The 18,435-nt window shown below is 40.8% G+C and overlaps 1 protein-coding gene and 1 non-coding gene across 5 annotated transcripts in view; one reads left to right on the top strand and one right to left on the bottom strand.

Annotated features, from left to right (window-relative positions):
- Window positions 1-17,914, bottom strand: part of PGM2 (phosphoglucomutase 2) — a 30,225-nt gene extending 12,311 nt beyond the window's left edge. For 2 of the 4 annotated variants that reach the window (XR_010024437.1, XM_063107816.1), the window contains exons 1-10: window positions 17,756-17,914; window positions 14,540-14,707; window positions 12,918-13,024; window positions 9,030-9,114; window positions 7,310-7,393; window positions 6,546-6,739; window positions 3,084-3,273; window positions 2,304-2,401; window positions 960-1,140; window positions 777-870 (exon numbers count right to left, since the gene is read on the bottom strand). Coding sequence is in view for 3 of the 4 variants with exons in the window: in XM_063107816.1 (XP_062963886.1) it covers window positions 777-870; window positions 960-1,140; window positions 2,304-2,401; window positions 3,084-3,273; window positions 6,546-6,739; window positions 7,310-7,393; window positions 9,030-9,114; window positions 12,918-13,024; window positions 14,540-14,707; window positions 17,756-17,881 (1,327 nt within the window). In the remaining variant the exon portion in view is untranslated. Of the gene's footprint in view, window positions 1-776; window positions 871-959; window positions 1,141-2,303; window positions 2,402-3,083; window positions 3,274-6,545; window positions 6,740-7,309; window positions 7,394-9,029; window positions 9,115-12,917; window positions 13,025-14,539; window positions 14,708-15,825; window positions 16,011-16,154; window positions 16,265-17,755 lie in introns of all 4 variants that reach the window. The other 2 variants (XM_063107817.1, XM_063107818.1) reach the window with 2 other exon arrangements.
- Window positions 5,834-6,018, top strand: LOC134386743 (U2 spliceosomal RNA). The gene has a single exon (XR_010024553.1). It is a non-coding gene; the product is annotated as a U2 spliceosomal RNA (small nuclear RNA).
- Window positions 17,915-18,435: the final 521 nt, after the last annotated feature.

Raw genomic sequence — 18,435 nt, 5'->3', positions numbered from 1 at the left:
GATAAATGTATGAAAGTCTTTTTTATTTTTTTAATTAAAAAGCTTTGAAAAGACAAGGATGCCAAATCTGAAAACAAAAGAGAAAAAGCTGATCTTTATACTTCAATTAGTTAAACAAATCACATGGTGTCTGTGCTGCAGGGAATATACAGATGAATATAAATAAATTTAACGCACAATAGTTTTTATTAACAGCTAAAACATTTCTGGCACAAGTGTGAATTTCAAATTTCTATAGCTAGTTCTCCTTTTTGTTCATTTATATTCGCAAACAGTTTAGGACAAGGGTTTCTCTGTCATTCTGCTGGACTTGGGTGGTCTTTGCAGGTGACCATCACTATGATGAGAGTGCCACAATCATGTCCCCTTCTGTCTTCTGGATAGACCTCAGCATAGATCCTCATTAGAGCTTTTGGAGAGGGGTGGACTATATTAGGACTGGATATTAAACACCACAATTGAAGAAACATTACAATTCCCAAAATATGTGGAATATCAAGTTATTAGCAGCCAAGTACAGAATATCACTGTTTTCAGAAAAGGATCCTTACATTAATGGCTTGGTTATTTGTAAGATATTCTCTTTTGCTGAAGAATATCTGAGATGCCAATTTTGGAGTAGGACAGTTCAATACTCAACCCCAGTGCAAGAGAAGCTAAGGGAACTGTATGCTCCTGTTTCACTGGTGATCTTTTAAAACCAAATCCAAACCTTTTTTTCATTTATTTACGTTCTATATTTAACCAATTCTGCAATCCTCATGATCACTTCTTACCAATAGCTTCTTCAAATGCAAATAAGACAGTTTTCCCCTGGTCTATTAGCTGTTTGGCTCTGTTTCCCATCCACTTAAAGCCAGTTAGTGTTTCCTAAGGGATAATCCAAAAGAGACAGAAAAGCCTTAGATCTTCTACACAGCAAAAGAAAGGAAAACGAGCAAGTCCCACACACACCTTACCTCAAAGTGAAAACCCTCCTTTAACGCAATGGCCCGCAAGATTTTGGACGAGACTGTGCTGGACATCATGTAGGTGTCTTTGAGGGCACTGCGATCTTGGTTCTTCTCTTTCCAAGAAGTAAAGAGCCACCAGCCCAGGAGGGCCCCCAACTCGTTGCCTGAAAATACTCTCCATTCACCACTGAAAGAAAAAAAAAAATTATTCATTTCAGTGACCTTAAGCAGGATACAAGAAGTCACTAGGACAGAACAACTAAGCAAACAAGGCTCAAAGTCATCTCTGCAAGGTTGTTCTTGCTATTCACCACCTTTAAGTAACTGGTCAGAAACATAACTGTCACTTCACAGACACTGTGGCAGCTGCCACATATCCACCAGTTTGCCTGGACAAACTTATAAAAAAATAAGTACATCAATGATGATACATAAGGCTTTTATTTTAATCTTTGGCAAAGGCTTTGGTTTCAAACAAAACAAATATGCTGGCAAGATCCCCTCAAGTATAAAATAAATTAATGTTTCTCAATTTTTTGTCTGGTTAGTATTGCTGACTCTGAGAGAGTGACAGCTAAGTATTCCTTAAGATCAAGCTTGGTCCTAAAACAGAACACCAGAGAACTGACATGCGATTTACACTCCCCTCTGCAGTCCAGGCGGATAGAAGTCAGTCTTGCACTTCAGCACACATCACCCTAGCTTGACTTTCTAAACTGATACAGAACTGAACCCGCTTTATCATAATTGAAACCCCTAACCCTTCAGCAGCACCCCACTGCCCCCAAAACATAACATATGCTATTTGACACCCAAATTTGCTTGAATCTTGCCTATCTTTCAACTTTCCCTCCTGCTTGCTTACTTCTCCCTTGTATAAACTCTATGGTCAAACTTCTCTTAAACATTGTGTTAATACTCCACAGGTATTCCTCTCAGGTCTGTCCAACTTAAATTCAACCTAAATTTCCTCGAAGGTCCAGCTTCTTACCAAACCCATCAGAAAATACTGAACTGCAGAGCCAGCACCCATCAAAGTACTGTGCCTTCCTTAGGCAATGAAACATTATGTGTAATAAAGTCAATTATAAAATGAGAAGACCACAAATAGTAATTTCAGTTCTAAATACATACTAGGTTGATTTACTCTCCTTTATGCTTCCAATCACGTGATCTCCCCAGGGCAGCATCTGCTCTATATTAGAGGACTCCCCAGAAGGTTCAATAAGATCATTCGCAAAATAAATGGGAAATGTTCCCAAATAGGCCCAGTCTCCCCAGGAACACTTTACTGCTGAAGATGTCATCCTTTATATTTTCAGTTACATAGGTAATCATGATTAATTTTACCTTTCCTGCTTTTCTGCCACAGCAAGTCTATCGGCATCTGGGTCGTTTGCTAGAACAATTTTAGCCTTGGTTTTGTCAGCCAGAGCAAAAGATAAAGTCTGAAAAAGAGTATGAAAATAAAAGATTACTTAACTTAAGCATAGAGCGTATTTGTAGTCTTTAAAAATGCTCAGTTCTTTAAGAACTAAAAGAGACTGAATTTTATTTCTGGAGCTGGTCTTGGTTGGTTACATATTATTTTCCTAAACCAGAAGTAAGATAATGGGAGCATCAGTGTGTGACCCAAACCTGCCCGTCTGATCTGCCCCACAAGTGACAGTATGTGTGTGACTGGACTGGTATTTCTGAGCATTGCCCTATGATCAATCTCACAAACAAACCAAAATAAACCAACTCTCTAAATATCACTGTTGTCCTAACCTTTAAAAATGTTATAAGAACCATAATTTAAACAACACTTCTTCATATCAGAAAAATGACAATTAAATAAAAATCATAATATGCTAACCCTCCATTCTTCTTTTTAGCATTAAGGAAGCAGCATAAATTAAATTTAAATTTAATTAATTAAATTTAAAGCACCATTTAGATTTCGGCTCTCACATCTTGATGTTAGGATGTCTAATTTGAAAGTTCCTTTAAGAAAGTGATGACTGATAAATATACGTATTTCCAATAATAAATTATTTTTTCTTCAGCACAATGAAAACTTCATTTACTTGACAGTAATAATTTTGAATATAAAAGGTAGATACTATAATTTTTAAAACATTAGGTTACCAAGACACCTTTACCCTCTTCAGGATTTGGGTATTTCACTGTTGGAAACTCAGGATCTGGATCTTTCTGTTCAGGAACAGCCTCAGGTGGAACAAGATCGAAAGCCTTGAAAGCCGCCTGTACGAAGTTGTGCCCCACACCATGGACAGAGGTATGCACAAACTTCACTGTCGTCTCCTTGTTCACACTCCTAGAATCAGACACACCATGGGAAATGATAAAAAACACAAATAGGGCTCTCAGAACTGGGAAGTTTGCAGAGTCTCAAGAATGTAAGAAACCAATGTAATAAGAGTGTACAAGCAACTGAATATCTAATTTCATTTAAAAAGGAAGCAAAACATCCATTTTCTTCCAAATATGAGGATACTTCAAAAATTTCATGGAAAAATAGAATTAAAAGATAATATGAATCTTTCATGAACTTTTTAAAGTACCCTTGTATATACATCCCTCCCCCTCAACATATTCAAGTTTTAAATTTTACTCTGTAGTTATTTTCAGCAAATCTGATAACTTTCAGATTTTGTTTTATGCTACAGCTTTCGCATCTAGAGTGGGATACAACAAAGAACCCTGGGCTCAGGTTCCAGCACAAGACTCTGCTGGCCTGATGGGTGCCCAACCATGGCAGTGCCACACCTGGGCTCGTGCAAGCTCCAGAGCTCCATAGATTCTTTATTAGCTTCAGAATGATTTTCAAAATGTCCCTTTAAACAAATTGTGATGGATCATCCCACACAGGGATGTATAAAAAATAAAACTTTTTCTTTGCCCAGTAATAATTCTTTTTGGCAAAGTGCTGTGAGCTACAAACTTAATGTAGAATAACAGTAAACATCAAAATTAACAGTTAGAAGTTATAAAGGGGTAAACAAAAAGATTCAAAAAATTTTCAGTGCTCTGACTGCTAAATCCTAGGTTACTATCTAAGAGAACAGTGGTTTAAGACAAGCCTATCCTTGAAAAGAAAATGCATCTAGAAAAATAAATACACAAGATTAATGAGGTTGAATCTGAAAAAGATCTCCCAGATATTAAAATACATTATAAAGCTACAGTAATTAAAACAGTTTGGTAGATATAAAAATACAGATGTAAGGAACAGAATAGAGTCCAGAAGTTGATCTAATTTGAAATGGGAAACATACAAGGGTACTAAGAAAAGTTTGTGGAAAAACAGAACTGAAAGATAATACAAATCTTTCCATGAACTTTTTGAAGTGCCCTCATATATGAGCAGCAATAAAGCTCAGTGGTTAACACACTCTGGAGTCAGACTGAATTGAATCATGGAGCTCTGCCATTTACAAGCTGTGACTATTGGCTATTGCTCTGTATTGCAGTTTTCTCATCTGTAAAACGGTAGTAAACCACAATTTACTCTCAGGATTAGATTAAAATGAGATTATATGAGAAATGCCTACCGCAGTTATATGGTGTGAGATACGCACTCAATTAATGTTAGAAATTATTTCATAAAGGTAACATTTCTACTTATTTTTTTTTTTAAAGAAAAGACTGATATAAACTGTTAACCTCTTACTGTGCCTAATTATAAGTTAAACTTTATCATAAGTATGAATGTATAGGAAAAAACATACTATATGTAGGGTTCAGTACTATCCACAGTTTCAGGCATTCACTGAGTGTCCTAGAACATATGCCGCATGAATGAGGGGAGACTAGTCTATTACTCTTATTTAACAAATCAGGAAAAATGAGAAATTTGATAATACTGAGCGTAGTTAAGTATGTGGGGAACATAGAATGTTATCACACACTGTTGGTGGGAGCATCGACAGATGTAACATCTTTGGAGGGCAGTTTGTTACCCATTATCACCTTTGTAAATGCACACACAATTCTGGTGCCAGAACGTTATCTTGTGGATACACACACATGCACATACTCAAGCAATTGTGTACGAAGGAGTCGACTTTAGTGCTACTGAGCAGCAGAAAGCTCAAAACCCTTCAGTCTTTGTTAAATTAAATCAGAGGAGCAGAGGGAATGTTCACAAATGCATTTTGTTGGAATTACATGCATTTGAACAAATGGCCACCCACATCTAGAAATCAGGAGATTTCACATACAAAATCCAGCTTTCTAATTTCTCTAGGGGAGAAAAAATAAGACGATGTCGTAATTTGGACCTATGTTTGCGTACAGCCACAGAGTGGGTATGGCCGCTCCCTCCAGAAGGGACTGTGATCCACACTGTACTGGACCTGCCACTCCCAGGTGGTCCAACAAATACAGTATTAGAGATAATCTAGGAATTCACCTTCCTTATAAGCAGTGGTTTCTTGCTAGGGGGACAATCAGGAGTGCTGAGACCTACAGCATACTCAAGAAGGACAACCCTGTCTAGTCCACTTTGTACCTGACTGTAAATATCAAGTCCATGTCACTTTATTAAATAAATGGGTGCAGAAGCCTTAAAACAAGAGTCAGGACTAATAGGGACTGACAAAGAAAGGTGTCCATGACAAATTAACTGGGGGAAAAGGACACTGAACAAACTACATGCACACTATATTCCTATGTATGATTTTGAAGTATATTATACATACATATATATATAGTTGCATGTGCACAGAAAATTTCTGAAAAGATAGGAAAAATGCTGCTGTTTCTTATTCAATACTTTTCAGTGCTTTAAGGTAACATACACATATACATATATATGTATATACAACACATACTCTTCCATACATATATATAAGGCTACTTCAGAATTGGTGGAGATCGCTTCTCAGCCTTTCTGGCTGACAGCCAGTGTAGTGTCTGCTCCTGTCAATTTAATATATGGCACACCCTCTATCTGAGGCTGTGATGGGAGGTGGGGTTTTGGTGCAAGGGGACAGAGCACGGAGCTTGCTCGTTTTCCATTCTATACAGTCATCTGGTGTTGCCCCTGGGGGTAACTATCAGTTACTGCCCCAAGCACCAATGGAGCAACGTTTCACTCTGTCTTCTTGCTCTCAAAACCCACATCCTCTTTGGTCCTCATGTAAGAGGGTGTGTCAGATACTTCAGTGTTAAGATACTACACAAACACACACAAAAGTTCTTGGAAAAATCGAAGTAAAAGATAATATGAGTCTTTCCAAGATCTTTTTGAAGACCCCTTGTATATGAGTCTACAATGGGTCAGCAAACTATGGCCTGTGGGCCAGCCACCTGCTATCGTAAATAAAGTTTTTCGGTGTTTGCACTCCTTCACTGATGTATCATTTATGGCTGTTTTTGTACTACAACAGCAGAGTTAAGTAGCTGAAAAAGTCTGTAAGGCTCACAAAGCCCAAAATATTTACTGTCCCTTTAAGCCTCTAAAACTGGATGCAGCTATAGTATATGCACCAATTAAAGAGAAAAATTAAATGAAAATTGATATAATTTGGCTGAATCACATTAACTTAACTCACTTAAGATCAGTGAAGGCACATTCCATTTTACCTGTGAAAACAGTATTTTTTAAGTTCTTCAAAGTAGTCGTTATTGATGGAAGCACTTGGGTCATGAAGAAGTGGACTGCCATCAAGTAAAGAATCATCCCACGCTTGAGGCCATGGCTCTAGATTTTCTTCAATGGCTTGAGAAATCCCTTTATCGTGAGGAGAGATGATCTGAGCTCCATTATCCCAATAGACCTAGAGAACCCAAGAGCACATTCAGAAAGTTTAGGGTTGCCATGGTCTAAATGTCTGTCCCTTCCAAAGCTCACGGGGGAGCTTAATTCCCAACGTGGCAGTGTTGAAAGGGTGGGCCATTAAGAGGTAATTGGATTGTTGAATTATAAGGAGTATGCTCTCATAAATGCATTAATCCATTCTTGGAATAATGAGTTGATGGTTTAATGGGCTGTTATGGGTGTGGACTGGTGGTTTTATAAGGAAAGCAAGTGAGCATGTTAACAGCCCTCTTCCCCCTCCTTGCCACATGATACCCTGCGTTGCCACAGGTCTGTATAGAGCCCCCACCATGAAGAAGGCTCTCACCAGATGTGCCCCCTGGACCTTGGACATCCCAGCATCCAAAATGGTAAGAAATAAATCTCATTTCTTTACAAATTACCCCATTTCAGGTATTCTGTTATCAGCAATAGAAAACGGACTACTACAAGGGTTACTGGAAATAAAGCACCCATTACCTATGTTCCCAAACAGTAGAGGTATAGGATTCCTATAGGGACATACATGTGGAGAGAAAAAGAAAAATACCTTATAACCATTATCTTGCTTTGGATTGTGAGAGGCAGTTATCATGATCCCAGCACAAAGTTTCAAATGCAATACTGTGTAGGGCTGTAATACAGCAGGAAACAAGAAGAAACAGTTCTTAACAAGAAATTAGATATATTTAAAATGTCTACTATATATTTGTGCCAACTTGTTCCCTTTTAATAAACATAACATATAAATGTCATGATGTGTCATTCAATATTTTTGTGCCGTACTCAAGACTCTTATTACCCCTGGAACTAACTGGCTGCTCAAAATCCCAAGATGTGTGTGCTAATAAGGAAAGTGAGTAGTTTCCTGGTATGTGCTTCTCATTCTGTCATCTCCTTGGTAGAAATAGAAAACTCTTCAAACAAAAAGATGGTCTAAGGCTCCACTCCACATTCTTTCAGTCTTCTGCTTGGGACAGAGGCTTATGGATTCAGTTTATTCTCCGCAGCTGCTTTCACTTCTCCTGCTCTTTTTCATTTACTTTTAAGGAAAGGGTTGAGAAAAAAATTGAGGACACGGAGAGCATTCTTGCAGGTTGCTTATTTATCTCTCCCTCCAGGACTAAATATCTCTCCCTTCAATTTTGATTTAGCTCCCACCTTTATGAGACTACTTCACCATATGGGGAGAATAACTGGATTATTCCCCCTACGTCTGCAAATGAGATTTACTACACACAGGCAACCCAAGATTTGAACCATCTGTCTCCTTCCACCCTCCCACTAAGAGTCACTACAAGTCATTTGTCTCCTTGGAAGTTATGTCACATCTCTCAGGTGTCTTGAGGAAAAGAAAAGGGGAGAACCACTCCCCAGCATGGGAAAATCATCATGAGACACTCATTTAATTCATGTCTGATCCCAAAATAGTAGCTACTAACACTTAATACAGAAGATAATTAGGATGCTTGAACGCACTGCAATTTTTCCATCAAACAATGACACTTAAACTCATTTAGGTGTGACATAGACTGTCCACTGGGTTATTTACAATCCTGGAGGTGCTGCATCTGTCTGTGAGTGCACAAGAGACAGCAAACATAAAACTTGCTTCTGTACTGACATACTCTCATTTCTACTCGATGTAAGTAACTACATCTAAAAACATACAATCTCAGCATCTGGCCCAGCTCTTAACAGTTCTGTCTACTTAAAAGAACAGCTGTCACCATCCCTACTGTCCTTTTCTTTAGATTCTGCTACGTTAAGGATTTGATGAAAGTCTTACTAAAACATGCCAAGCATGCTCTCTATACTAGCCATGAGTAGTATTTAGAATGAAACATTTGTATAAAAAGGTGGTGCACCAACTTATCAAAATATTCATGATAAGATAGGGTTTTAGGTAAATTCAGATTTAGACCTAAGAAGTTTCTTAGTTGTGATAGCTGAGAAAAGGGACTACAAACCAAATTTTAAAACAAACACACAAAAGACATTTTTCTAACTTGCTAAAATATCCTTAGAATGCAAGCAAAAGTTAAATTGTACTTTTTAAAAATCAGTTCTGATGAGTTGAAAGTTGAACAGCAGAGAAATATTACTAGGATGTAGGAGAAACATTCCTGGACAGAAGAGAGAAGGGCCAAAAAATGCCAGATCTGTCATTCAAATACCCGGATCCCAATAGCACACAATAGACTGTAAAATTCAGCCAAGTCCCATCCTGATCCCATGACAGGAAACTATAAAAGGAAACAGTTACTTACCACAAAGGGGGTTGGGGTTATATCAGAAAAGAGGTACACAGGAATCCCCTGACTGATAAATGTGGTTGCAGCAAGTCGGGCAAATCTGGACATGCAGAATGACAGGGAAGGAAAAGAGAGTTGAGTTGTCAGGACCGTGGGTGATGGAAAGAAGGAAATGAATGCAGCCAGATCAGGGAAAACGTTTATCACAAACATTCACATTGGCACAGAACATTAAAGCTGGAGCACCCTTAGGAGTCATCTCATTCCACTCCTTTGCTTTACAGAAATAGGACTAAAGCCAACACAGGCCAGGTATCTGGCCCCGTGTCCCACAGTCACTAAGCAGCTGAGTCTTTCAACTCTGTCTCAGTGGTTCTCAGCCAGGGCCATTCTGTCCCCCGTGGGGCATTTGAAATGTCTGGAGACACTTTTGATTGTCACACTGGAGGGAGGGGGGAGGTGCTACTGGCAGCTCGTGGGTGGAGGCCAGGGATGCTGCTAAGTACTCTACAATGCACAGAGCAGTCCCCTGCAACAAAGAATTATCCAGTCAGTGTGAAGTCACATGTCAATAGTGCAGAGTCTGAGAAACCCTCATCTAAACCTGTCACAAATGGGCCGAGCCCGTGGCGCACTCGGGAAAGTGCGGCGCTGGGAGAGCGGCGACGCTCCCACCACGGGTTCGGATCCTATGTAGGAATGGCCGGTGCACTCACTGGCTGAGTGCCGGTCCCGAAAAAGATAAACCTGTCACAATCTAGTACACACCAAGCAGACCAGAATTTGACTAGACATTATTTTATTGGAAATATAAGACATATTGGCATACACACACACACACACACACACACACACACACAAACACACACACACACACACATACACACACACACACAAACATTTTGGTTCCAATGAGCCCTGAAAAGAAAACTTAATATTTGATATTTTTCTCAACTTCTATAGCAACTGGCTTAGGGCAGGACACAGAACATGGCATCAAATCTTTGTTCATGTTTGGGGTAAAATACTTTATCATAAATAAATGATCAATTTATTTAGAACGAGCAACGTTATAACATTCCTGGATTAAACCATCAGATCATTCATTCTCTCTCCAAATAATTCTTGTACACTAGCTTTGTTGAACACTATTCTGGGAGCTGGCTGGAGCAAAAAGGGGAGATCTTCATACTTTAAGAACTAATGTGTTAACATTCCTAGGATCGATAGTAATACAAAAATAATTTCACAGTAAAAAAAATGCCTCTATATAGTAGAAAGTGATAAAAATAACAAAATTCATCAGAACAGTCTTAATAAAAACCTGAATAAAATCCAAACTGCATTCACTGGAAGGCCCAGAAGTCCCTTTCTTTTTCCTTTTCTTTTTGTTTTAAAAAGATGACTGGTAAGGGGATCTTAACCCTTGACTTGGTGCTGTCAGCACCACGCTCTCCCAAGTGAGCAAACCAGCCATCCCTATATAGGGATCCGAACCTGCAGCCTTGATGTTATCAGCACCACACTCTCCCGAGTGAGCCACGGGCTGGCCCCTCTTTTCTTTTTTTTAAATAAAAAAGCAGTTTATTTCTCTCATGTAATCATAAGCAGTTCAGGGCTGGCAATGTGACTTCCCAAATAGCAGGAGCCTGGACCCCTTTGATCTCTGCCATCTTCAAGATGCCACTTTCACGTTATGATCCATGATGACTGCTACAGAAACATTTCATGAGGGCAAAAATGACTTATCATGTCTTTGGGCAGACTTTCAAGGCCCTGTCTTTTTTTTTTTTTTTTTTTTTGTCGTTTTTTCATGACCGGCACTCAGCCAGTGAGTGCACCGGTCAGTCCTATATAGGATCCGAACCCGCGGCGGGAGCATCGCCGCGCTCCCAGTGCAGCACTCTACCAAGTGCGCCACGGGCTCGGCCCCAAGGCCCTGTCTTAAAGTCAGCAAAAGAGACACTCAGCACATATACATATACAAGGTTACATATGTGCACAAAAAAAATTCAATGTGTTCTCTGCCTAAACTCAATAGTTATTGCCTACATTCCCCACCAGATATTTAAAATTCCAAGATTAAAGAACTAATAAACACATCCTTACGTAAAATTCTGAAACTGCAATAATTTCCAACTCATTAGGAAGATTTCATTTACTCATCATGAATGTTTTACCGTGTATTGATTTAATATTTATGTTATAATCTCTAAATGTCTTGCAGGTGGTAGGTGACAGAGAATTGCCCTGAGCTCCACCCCATCCCATGCAGCTCTCAGACTTATATAAACTCAAATAGAATCAGCAACATCAGTCATTTTAAGGAAATGATATGGCTCCAAGGCCAGAGCAAGAAACACCAGTCCCTTTATCGACAATGTTAACATATCTGAAGGATGTGTCAATGGGAAGCAAGGGAGTCGGCCTAAAATGAAGAAATCTGAGAAGCAAAGCACTCACAGTTAGCCACATATATGCACTGTGCATGCTCTGGCCGGAGGGTGTGACCAACTGCTTGGGCAGCAGAACATGCTTGTGATCTAGTTCTACCTGTACATCCACCATCTGTAAACTGGCAAGCTGATATCCTGGTCTGCACTATATCACTCTCTTGTGAATGAGGTTCCTGTGCACCTATCCCCCAGAGCTTCAGCCTCTCTCTGGCTTTACTGACAAAAGTCACATTCTGAGCCTGTAAAGCTGAAGACCAAAAACCTAATGCCCTCCTGAGTTCAGTCTGGCGGCTGATGTCACCTGGTCTTTTTCCCTGGCCATGTTCCCTTCCTCATGGCCATACATTTGTTCCCATCAGTGCTTCTCTCTTAGATTGGAAGTTTCTGATGGGCAAACATCAGGACTCTATAACCTTACCCAGCACTGAAAGTTAAAAAGACTTTTCATTAATAATAAATATTTGTAAGTTCTTCCCAACCTAAGAAATTATTAATACTTATAGTCTGGAATGATAAAAATTCATCATAATAGGAGAAGTGTTCAGGTAAAAAAGAGAGTCATATAACATGGCTAAGCGCAGGGGTCAGTAAACTACAGCCTGTCTTGTAAGTAAAGTTTTACTGGAACCCCACATGCCCATTCATTTACATATTATCTGTGAGTGTTTTTGTGCTACATGGCAGTTGCGCAGTTGTGATGGAGACTGCACAGTGTGCAGTGTGTAAGATATTTACTATTTGTCCTTTAGAGAAAAAGTTTGCTGACCTCTGGTGCCAGCCTCCTTATGCTTAAATTGTGGCTCCTCTTCCCACTTTATGATCTCAGGCAAAGAGATAAAAGTACATACCTTATAGGTTGTTGTGAGGATAAAATGAGTAAATAATAAATGGCTGGTTTGTGACCAGTACTCAAATAATTCTTGCTATTACCATCGAAGTCATCATCATCATCTGCCTACAGCTACATCACAGAGTCCCATTGGTTGCGAATGTTAGAAAAATGCAGCTTGAATTAGGTAGCCCAGAATGGGAAGGGAGTCATAAGACTTATGAATAGCGGAAGGAAAAAAATTACATAAAAGGAATCAAGGGAGAGGGAGAGATAACATTGCCAGTTAAAAAAAATTCTTTTATTTAGACAGCTATTACATTCCAAATTGTCTAAGTACTTTATTTTCTTAACCAAACTTAAAACCGGAATTTCTTTTTTTTAACTTCTCAATATACATTGTAGTCGATTTTTATGACCCTTTATCTGTTCCTCTTCCCCTCTCCCTCTCTCCCTAAAGCCAGAACTTCTAAAAGTCACAAACAGAATTCACCTATCATCTTTACAGTTAAGCAATGTAGCTAATGAATGTAAAGTCAAGCTATTGAATAGTGATTAAAAATAAAACCGTAAAATAAACTACAAAAAAAAAATTATATTCTAAAAATATTTTAATACCTTCTGCTGTTGCCTCCACTGGGTGGATGAGCTCGGGCATCAAAGCTGATCACGACACCTCTCTGTTTCAGGTCACTGAACTGTTTTTCTAGGTACCTGCAAAATCCCTAAGAATACCCCATGGATAAAAAGAGTGTATGTTTTAACACATCTTTTATATATATAATAGAGAAGAACACATAGATCACAAAGAACATAAAATAAAGCAAAAATTTATTGGCAAAAGGAAACCATAACCTCTGTCCTCCAGTGAGTAGTGGATGTCTATGTTCCCTCTCCTTGAATATGAGCCAGACATATTGACTCGCTTTTGACAAGAAGAATATGGAGGAAATAAGTGACTTTGAAAGCTTGGTCATAAAAATCAATACAGCTACCACTGGCACATTCTTTCTCTCTTCTTCTCTGGATGCTCCCTTAGAACCCAGACACCACGTTGTAAGGAAGCCCAGGCCACATGTTCCAGCTCCAGCTAAGATCCCATCCAACAGCCAACAATAACTGTAGACATATGAATGAATCAGCCTTCAAATGATTCCAGACTCTAAACTGGCCCAGGTGACACCGAGTAAAACAGATGAGCTGTCCCACTGAGCTTTACCCAAATTGCAGATTTGTAAACAAAAGAAATGTGGTTATTGTTTTTAAATCACTATGTTTTGGACAATCTGTTACACAGCCCTAGTAACTGGAACAGAAGGCGACCTTATTCAGTAGCACAGTCCCTATGTTATCCACAAACTGGAACAGAATTCCCAGACTCACTTCATTCTAAGCCTTCTCTCCAGAAAGATCTCAGGAAGTCCTACAGCTTAACAAAAATTTGCAGCCAGTTCCCACAGCAATTCTGTGCCCTTAGATAAGTTTTCCTTATTGGAGTTTCAGTAGAATATGCCCAGTTCTGCCTTTTACACTCGGACATACACGCAAAGTACATGTAATCATCATTGGGCAATTTTTCTAGCTTTTCCTTTCCGAGATTTAAAGTGATCTTCATTTTTAACAAGTCCAAGTTGAAGAAATAATGAGAATAATCTGTTCTACTTCATATCCCTAAAAGACAGTATTCCCAAAACTCAAGGGCAGCTCTTCTGTTTTGTCGAAATCTTCATCTCTATTTCTAAAAGTTGGGTCTAGACTCTGAGGACAAAATTCACAAATTAAGAAGTCAAGGAAACTCAGTAATAATTTCAACCCATACTATGAATTAAAACTAAATATAATAGGCTCCTGTTAATTCTGGCAGTTAGAAAAGATTTTCAGTGCTTGCATCAGTACAGACGTGGCAAAAATTACAAGACCGTAAAAGCCGGTCAGCTTAGTTTGTGGGTTTGTGCTGAAATGAAAACTCCGTGATAGAATCTGTCTATTTTAGTTGTTATTATATCCCACATAGCAGGCACTCAATCAATCTGTTAAATGGATGGATGGATGGCTATATGGGTCTTCAAATAAGTGCTGCTTTAAACAACTCCACGAACCTGACTTTATGAAGTAAATGATGGTGACTACCTATGCCTAGCCAAGCCCGCAAGACATGACCATAATTAAAACAAATTATGCCTATCAAGTAGAGCTGGGGGATATATCAAGAGTTACTAAGAACAATAAAAATGTGGTACCTGTGTAGTCTGGATGATGGTCAAGTCATTCATATGAGAAATTCCCGCTCCCATAGCAGCTCGAAGACCAGCTGTCCCAAACTGCATTCGGGCCCCAAAACAGTTTTGTAGTTCTTCTTTATTACCTTCTGCTATTAGTCGTTTCACTGCTTCCAAAGTTAAAGAATTCTGCAAAACAAAAATGTATATACCAGACACAGCCAGGCAAATAAGAAAACGAAAAATCTGAGGTGGGAAAAAAACCCACAATAATTATAACCCATAGGAAAAAAATTATATATATAAAATATATTACATATATTATATATCTGTAGGCTTTGCAATTTTTTAATGCTTCTGAATTTGAAATATGAAGTCTGTTTATTAAACATTATAATGTAAGTATTAGTTTCTTTCCTACCAAAGCAAGCACTTTTGGAGAAATGGAAGTAGAGGTTTTAGCACAGAAGTCTAACACCAGAATAGGAGCCCAGCCACACCACTTACCAACTCTGTGTACTTGGGCAGATTATTTATTTTAGCTTCTCTAATTCTCAGTTTTCCATCTCTAAAATAGGAACAATTTATAATCTCCCTTATGCAGTTTTAAGGTTTTAAGATGGTTTATTTTAAATTAACGTAAAACACCTTTCTCTGCCTGGCCTTAGTTGTGATTAAATGTTTATTTTCCTCCCTAACGTCCCTAAATTTTACCAGATAGTGATAGACAATACAATTTAAATCAAAACCTTACTTTTGTAGTTTTTTATAATTTATACAAGGTGTTCACATACCTGGTCAAGTATGAATCTTGCAATGACTCCAAAAAAGCAAGCAAATGACAAAAAATCCATTTTACAGATGGGGAAACCTTAGAGATTGAGTGACTTGCTTAAACTGCATGATAAGCATTAATCTAGTGCCATTACTACTACATTAACTGCTTCAAAAAGACACTGACATGAGTTATTTAGGTTCATTATATATTCCTCTATTTTCTTTGTACAATAGTTGCAGGAAATGTTAATTAAGAATTAATCACATTAATTCCATATCAGACTTTTAAATTAAGAGTTCAGGGGAACAAAAGAGTAAGTACTTCTGTCTTACAGTCACCATCCATTTAGATGAACACTCAGGCAAGACACGGTCACTTAATTAAACTTTGAAAAACTACTGCAATAAAACCTTGACTTTCTGGAATGAAGCCCACATTTACGGATTGTTCCAGATGAAAAAGGAATCAAGTAAAACCCCACCTTTTTTGCTTAAAAGCAATAGACACTGATCACAGAGCACAGTCTTACCCATCAGATTGTCAGGTGCCCCCAAGGAAGCGCTCACATCTGGTACATAAAGAAGGCTCAATAAATGTTTGCAGATTAAATGAGAAAACACAGACTTCACGGTTACACCCAATATCCAGTGATTCTCTGCGCAGATTTGAAAAATCCTAATTTTGGCCTTTGATACACATACAAAACCATGTAGCCTAAGAGAAACAAAGGAGACAGGGAGATGAGAATGAAAAGTCAAGAGAGCAGCAGAGGTGAGAGTCAGACCTTGGAATGACCAAACCTGACAGCAGACAAGACAGAAGAACAGGGACAAAGGCACACTAAATTGCAGAGGGCACCTGCTGGGGCGTCCTGCCAGTCTTGGGAAGAATCAGAGCAGAGGACTGCAATGCTTTTAGCTGGTGGGAGGTTCACTGGAGGGTGAATGGGCTCCTTCCCAGATAGGTGCCTGTCACAAGCCAAAGAAGAAATTGAGAGAGGAAAGAGCATGGAGAGTGGTAAAAATTCAAAAATAAATAAGGACAACATGCCCTCACATCTACCTAGGGAGGTACCATCTTTCTAGCTGCAGACACATTTTGTAGAAATTAGTGTTTTTTTCCTTCAAAGGGAAAGTTTTATGGAACAATGCATTACCAACTCTGACTTCAGAAGAATTCTATACACTGTAAGTTACTACCTTATCAGAAATGGAAACATTCTCCTATCCTTAAGAATCACAAGGGTAGCTTTCCAGGAAAAGAAAAACCACCCAAAGAGCTGCCAATAGCATCCTGGAAATGGAATTTGCTGACATTTCATTTACCCGGCCGGAGAATGGTAAATAAAGACAAAGACCTGGCCCCTGCTTAACAGGGCTTGCCATTCCCTTCCATCACTCAACAACTACAGTAGGGGCTTACTGTGTGTCCTGCACTGTGCCAGGCAGGCACTATAAACCACAGAGGGCGGACGGGACCGGCTACATCATTCTCGGCGGCCCAGTGCACAATGAAGATGGGTGACCCTTTGTTTTACAATGCAGAATTCCAAGACAGGACAGCAGAGCATTAAACCGAGAGTGGGCCCTTCTAGAAGCACAGGGTCTCACACCCCTGAAGTCAGCGCTGGAGACAGACATTAAGCAAACCTACAAATAAGTGGTTTTTGGTGGTGGTGTTTGTTTTACCAAGTGCAGTAAGAATTTTGAAGGAAAAGAACAGTCTTTTAAGAGATAATATTAGGGAGGAATAATTTACACTGGGGAGCCAGGAAAGCTCTCTATGTAAGCCACATCAGTTCAGACCCAGAACATGAGTAGCAACGTGCGAAGCAAGTTCAGCAGAAGAGAGCGGAGAGGAACATTCCGGGAAAACGGGACAGCACGCACGAAGGCACAGGGAGGAAAAGCAGCGAGTCAAGTCAGTTGAGAAGGAGCGATGTCCACGGCGGGGTGACTGATTCTTTCTTTGCTCGGGGATCTACGACGGAGAGTAAAGAGGGGGAAAGCGACGCTGGGCCCAAAGGGAGTTTCCCGAAGCCAGGCAGGCCCCCCCGGAGGGCCCATGTTTGTGCCAAGCTCTTGGGAAGGGTGGACCCGAACGCTGCTCTGCAAAGGTCCCAGGCAAGGAAGGACAGGGCGGGACGGAGCGACTGTGGGCGGGTGGGGACGCACAGCCGACCGCAGAGGATGAGCCGGCGGCCTGAGTGACAGGGACGCGTGCGCGCCTGACTGGGCACAGCTGAGTGCTGGGGAGCGTTCAGACCGCTCCGCCACGCTCCGCTCCTCCGCACTTCCGAGCCTCCCAGGGCCGCCGGGCCGGGGCAGGCCTGGCCGCCGCCGCGTCCCCCTCCTCCATCTTGCCGCGGGGTCGGTGGGCGGAAGGGCAGGAAACGCGGCGCCGCTCCCGGGCAGGAGGCGCAGGACCGACACCTCCTCCCGGCGCTCCCAGCCCCTCACCTTGTCGCAGCGCAGCCACCGGGCCGTCTCCTGGTCCAGCCCGGTGTCCAGGCCGCTGCCTGCTGGAGCCGCCGTGGCCGCCGCCATCCCCACGCCGCCGAGGCCAAGTGCAGGAGGAGACGGCATCGCCCTTCCGGCCGGGCAGGGAGCGGCGGCGGCGGCGGCGGCGGCGGCGGCGGCGGCGGGGGCGGGGGCGGGCGGGAGGACGGTGACGTGCGCGGGCGGGAGCTCGCCTCCCTGCAGCCTGCGGGGGCGCCTCCGGGGGTGCGGGGACCTGGCGAGTGAGAACGGCTTTACCGTCACTTCCGGGAGGTCCCCAGGTTACCCCCATTCATGCAACAGCTGTTTGTTGAGTTCCTGTTGTGCACCAGGCACGTGTCAGGTACTGAGAGCCTAAAAATTAGGTAGAAGTGTAGAGGGTCGAGAGTAGCCGAGAAAAATACTGATAACGAACAAAGTGGGAGGATTAAGATAAAAAAGACCGATGCGGCAATGCAGAGTCCAAAAACAAAACTACCGGTGTGTGGCGGTTTATTTCAGAGGGGGCGCTGCAGAGCACAGGGAAGGGCTGTTTTCAGTCAATGGTGCTGGGCCAACTGGATATCCACGTGGGAAAAAGAAAACAGAAACTTGACCCCCCGCTTGACATCACACACAAATATGAATTCCAGGTCAATTGT

Source organism: Cynocephalus volans, chromosome 9, assembly GCF_027409185.1.
Source record: "Cynocephalus volans isolate mCynVol1 chromosome 9, mCynVol1.pri, whole genome shotgun sequence".
In the NCBI taxonomy this organism is placed as follows: domain Eukaryota; kingdom Metazoa; phylum Chordata; class Mammalia; order Dermoptera; family Cynocephalidae; genus Cynocephalus; species Cynocephalus volans.
The sequence above is the reverse complement of the archived record's forward strand: the minus strand, read 5'-3'. Positions and strand labels throughout refer to the sequence as shown.